Source organism: Pteropus vampyrus, unplaced genomic scaffold (genome assembly GCF_000151845.1).
Source record: "Pteropus vampyrus isolate Shadow unplaced genomic scaffold, Pvam_2.0 Scaffold763, whole genome shotgun sequence".
Classification (NCBI taxonomy): Eukaryota; Metazoa; Chordata; class Mammalia; order Chiroptera; family Pteropodidae; genus Pteropus; species Pteropus vampyrus.
The window spans coordinates 35,568-40,599 of NW_011889544.1; the positions used below are offsets into that span (position 1 = coordinate 35,568).

Consider the following 5,032-nt stretch of genomic DNA (forward strand, 5'->3'; position numbering starts at 1 on the left):
CCACGGCACCTGCAAGAGATAAAGAGAAAGGGTTGAGGATGAAGGGCCTGGTCCCAGAGGTCCAAAAAGGGTCCTGTCTGGGCTGAGCTCAAGGTGTGACAGAGCTCCAGCTCAGGGTCCTATGGGGGCTGAGATGTAGGCAAAGCCTCGGGGTCAGCACCTGTGCAGAGAATGAGGAGGAGGAACAGGTACGGGGTCCAGGTCATGGTAGGGTCTCCTCAGAGCTCTTTCTCCTGAGACCTCATTGGCCTCCCCCAGCCCCCTCTTATCCCTTACTCAGTCCTTTGGGGTGGTGAGGGTTTAGAGTTTATGCAAATGTACTCATCATCAGGCTTTCTTTTCTTTCTTTATTTTTTCTTTATGCCTACAGCACCTGGTCTTCCTAGGTGGTCTCCCATCCAAGTACTAACTAGGCCTGACCCCGCTTAGCTTCCGAGATCAGACGGGATCAGGCTTGTTCGTGGTGTCATAGGCGCAGACTCATCTGGGTTTTGTAAGGGAGGAGTTAGCAGAGATCATTCTCACCAGCTAGAGGGGGCCGGGCAGGTGACTGAGGAGGAAGGAGTAGAGTTCTCCAGTTGCTTCTAAGCTGCTTCTAAGAAAATCAGCCATAGACTCTAACTTTTCTGATCACAGTCACCTTCCTGGGGTGCGAAAACATGGCTACTGTCCCAAACTCTTCTGGCCTGTGGTCTGTCCTGGGCTGGCTCAGCAGGACTGTGAGCCTTCCAGGAGCCTGGCCATGGGGCTGAGCTGAGCCCACTGAGAGAGAAGTGACAACCCCTGATCAGCAGGCGCTGGTCAGTGGGTACTGCCCACTCCCTCTTTCTCCTTCACATCTTCTCTGTGACCCCCATACACATTTGTGTTCCATTTTTTGGCATTTCCTTAGACATAGTTCTATTTGTTAGGATATTTGTTCATTGTTTCAAGTATGATGGTTTTCTTGTTAAACATCCACTTGCTTTTGAAGCTTCACGCCCATTCCTCGTCTCATTTGACACTTAGTGTTTGTCTACCCTTTATGACATCAACCACCCACAAGAATGCCCAGGTCAACAGCTGGGACCAGGCTTCCCTGATGCATTGTTCAGATAAGGCATCCTCTGTGTCTGTGTCCCTTAGAGTCCTGTGGTGACACTGTGTGAATCTGAACTTCAGAAGTGGTCAGTTCAGCCCGAGGGGATAAGATGGACTGTCTCGATTTCCTTCTGTGGGCTGAACCTTGGAAACAGCTAATTTACATCTAGACTCCCTCCGAGGCTCCACCCTGGATGCTCCTGCCTGCAACTCTGCTGTCTCCTGCTGGTGGAGAAGTGCTCAGACCAGGAGCTTCCCTCTTGTGGGTCACACCAAACCACCTGTCACCTGAGAGGGCGTGGTCTAGAGAATCCAGCCCTCTCTCTGTGCCTCTGCGACCCCGCCTTGCACTGCCCAGCCCAGCACAGAATGGTGCAATGAGGGGTTTGGGAAGAGGCAGACGAAATTTCCGTAACCACATACCAGTGTCGAAATGCCCTTTCTTTACCCTTTGCTTTTATTAGAAGAATGCAGAGTACGAGATAAACTGTATGTCTCCTGAAAAAATATAAATATGTGGAGAAACATCTCACCAGGCTTTGGACCATGCATTTCAGATACAACACCCCCACAACTCCATGAGCTATTGCTTAAATGACCTCTCTCTCTCTCTCTCTCTGACTCTCTGTCTCTCTGTCTCTCTGCCTCTGTCACTCTGTCTCTGTCTCTGTCTCTCTCTCTTTCTCCCCGCTTTCTCTCTCATCTGTATACTTTTACAAATATAGTAAAGTATTGTTATTTTTTTCCTTTTGAACAGTTGACTACATTTTATAGACATTAACAAATAAAAATATTTCTATATTTACCCATGCAGTTACCATATCTAATGCTTTGTATTTCTTTGTACAGATTCACATTTCTGTATCATTAAAGAGAAATGTGAATACAGTAATGGGGTGTCCTTTACTGTTTCTGCTGTTCAGACCTGCCCATGATCAATTCTAGAAGATTTAGCACTTTGATAATGTATGATGTTGCTTTCTTTTTTTTGAATGATATTTTCACTGGGTAAAGAATTCAAAGTTGACAGAGTTTTTCTTTTAGTATTTTAAAGATGTTGCTGCACAATCTACTTGCTCGCACAGCTTTAATGAGAAATCTGATGTCATCATGACCATTGTCCCTCTGTACACAAAGTGTCTTTTTTTCTCTGGCTTCTTTTAACAGCTTCTCTTCATCATTGATTTGTAGCAATTCCACAAGGTGTGTGTTGGAGCCACTTCCATGTTTTCGGAGGCTGAGGTTCGTTGAGTTTCCTGGATATATTTGTTTATGGTCTCAACAAATTTGGAAAATTAATGCCTATCATTTCTTCCAATCCTTTGTCTATTTATCAACTCCTTCCTCATCTTGTCTTCCTCAGGGACCCAAATTACACAGTATTTAGGCTGTGTGAAGTTCCTCTACATTATTTGAAGCTTCATCAGTTTTTCAGTTTTTTTTCTTTCTGTGTTTCATTTTGAATAGTTTCATTCACCATGTCATCAATTTCACTAATTTCTTTTGAAGCATCTTCTATGACATCATTCTCATTCAGTGTTTTTTTTAAATCTCAGACCATGTATATCATCTTCATGAAAATGATTATATACTTTTAGAATGTCTTATTTATTGTTCCTAATGTGTTCAATCTTACCTCTACTCACTCAAAAAAAAATGACATGTACTTAAAATGATTTTTTATTTATTAAAGAATCTGATTATTTCTTCAGGAGCCCGTCTCGTTCCCCAGGCAGCCCCGTCTCTCCTGTAACCTAAGTCCCTCCCTCTGGGGTCACCGTGGGGAGCCATGGACACGGTCCCCAGAATTCTTCCTGACCCACTGCACATTCTGTAGTGTCCCGTGTGAATATCACTATACGGTACGTGTTGAAAGTCAACACTTTGTCTGGCCCTGTGCACAATGTCACCTTCAGAGACGAATGTAAGTAATTATGACAAAAGTTATTTTTAATTGAGGTACTGTTCTTTTTATATCCAAGAGTTTGATCGAAATACCTTTACTTTCTTTGTGTCCTCACTTAACATGTTCAATTATTCCTATATAATTTGGATGCAGTACAAAAACTAAACAAAACAAAACAAAACAAAACATTTTTACCTGAATATGCAGCCTCCTGCTTGTCCTACGGATTTCGGATATGCCCATCTGAGAGTTGCATGAGCCAACTCCTTAAAATCTCAAACTATGTATCTATCTACCCCAGTATATCAGCTGTACAGCATAGGTAAGTTTCTCTATTGACAGAATCCTGGAATCTGAGATCTGAGGACCTGGGCTAGACCTGCTTATAGCATTGTCAACAATCCATCTGGGTTTGCAGGAGTGTGTGACACAGATGGGCAGACAGTTTTGTCTCACTTCCCCATCTGCCTGTGTCACTGTGAGCTTTATCACTACCGTCCCACACGGAACAGTAATAGTCAGCCTCGTCCTCGGCCTGGGCCCCGCTGATGGTTAGAGTGCTCGTGTCACCTGAGTGAGAGCCAGAGAACCGGTCAGGGATTCCTGAGGGCCGCTTATTGTTATCATAGATGACCCGCACGGGGGCCTGACCAGGCTTCTGCTGGTACCAGCCAGGATAATATTTTTTTACAGTCTCTCCCTGGCAGGTGATCCTGGCTGTCTGTCCAATGGCTACAGACACTGCTGGTGGCTGAGACACATTAGAAGAGGCCACAGAACCTGTAAGAGAAGAGAGGAGAGGTGAGTGTGAGGGTGAGGGTCTCATTCCCAGAGGGCACACACCCTGCAGCATTCCCCGTGCTGAGCTGAACATCAGGGCCAGGCTGCTCCCTGGTTTCCCTGGATGCCGAGTCTAGGCAGAAGCACCTGTGCAGAGAGTGAGCAGCGGGAGCAGAAGGGTCCAGGCCATAGTGGAGATACCCCAGCCTCTGCCTATGTGCCCTTAGCTGCGATGTGGCATCCAGGCTGCCCTTATACTCTGTAAGATGGGGTCTTCATGCAAATCCACTTCCTGGGAGGCAGATGCAGATGGGGGCGGGCTCATAACAACCACAGCACAGAAGCCTGGAAACAGATACAGAAATGAGGCTGGATGCACCAGAGTCGAAACAAATGTCCCTCAAGACTATGCTTAGAGGGGAATATGAGGCAAGGGAACCCCTGAGTGCCCTAGGACACTCTGACCTCTGGGGAAAACCAGAACAGGAAGTAGAGGGGAACCCAGTCCGTGGTAGGGAGGGGTTTCCAGGCTCTCTGCACTGCGGCCGCCCTGCTGGGACTGGCCACTCCAAGCTCTAGTGTTATCCTCTCTGCTTGCAGCTCCAGAGGGAGTAGACTGAATGCAAATCTCTTCTCTTCCATTCCCCAGTGTGTCTGTCTCCACTAGTGTCTGAGCTCTGAGCCTCAGGGCCTCATGCTGATGACTTCCTGAGGTCAGAAGGAGGGCAGATGCGGGCTTCAGAGTGGAGAGTTCATTCTGCGCAACAACAAATGTCTTCAAAGGTGCATCAGTCATGCCCTTTGCACTGAACACAACCCAGAAGTATTGGACCCATTAGGGTCCTCAAAGTAGGTCCCACAGTGCCCCCTGGTGCCCACAGCGTAAATGTCATCCTACATGTGCAGCTGATTTACCAGAATGACTACTTTGGAGCCCTTGTGGATGCTGACTCTTCGTGTTTCACCCAAACCCCCTCTTGATACCATAGTAAACAAATATTATCATCTGCTACAGACAAGGTCTCTCCTCCAGTCTAATGAGGAGGGAGCCATCCCTGTGAGGTTAATGAATTTTCCAAAATTTCCCACACAGTGATGATGAGTCAAGTTCCTAGTGCGTAGACCGAACTTAGAGTCTGACCTTTCAGTCCCCTCCCGGCCTTGCCGTTCACCGTCCCCCATGACGTCTCCGCTCCTTTCCCACGCATCTGGAGCCTCTCCTGTCACAGCCCTCAGGGAGAATGGAGCATCTGAATAGAGCTCAGG

At 46.9% G+C, this 5,032-nt stretch overlaps 2 pseudogenes and 1 gene segment (V, D, J or C); all 3 read right to left on the minus strand.

Moving 5' to 3' along the window:
• LOC111734089 overlaps positions 1-206 on the minus strand; it is a 596-nt pseudogene extending 390 nt beyond the window's left edge.
• A 155-nt stretch (positions 207-361) lies between these two features.
• Positions 362-480, minus strand: LOC111734091 (annotated as a pseudogene).
• Positions 481-3,380: 2,900 nt separating this feature from the next.
• On the minus strand, positions 3,381-3,956 carry LOC105309533. The segment is given in 2 exon segments: positions 3,381-3,766; positions 3,914-3,956. Coding segments are annotated over 2 exon segments (429 nt in total).
• Between the last annotated feature and the right edge of the window lie 1,076 nt (positions 3,957-5,032).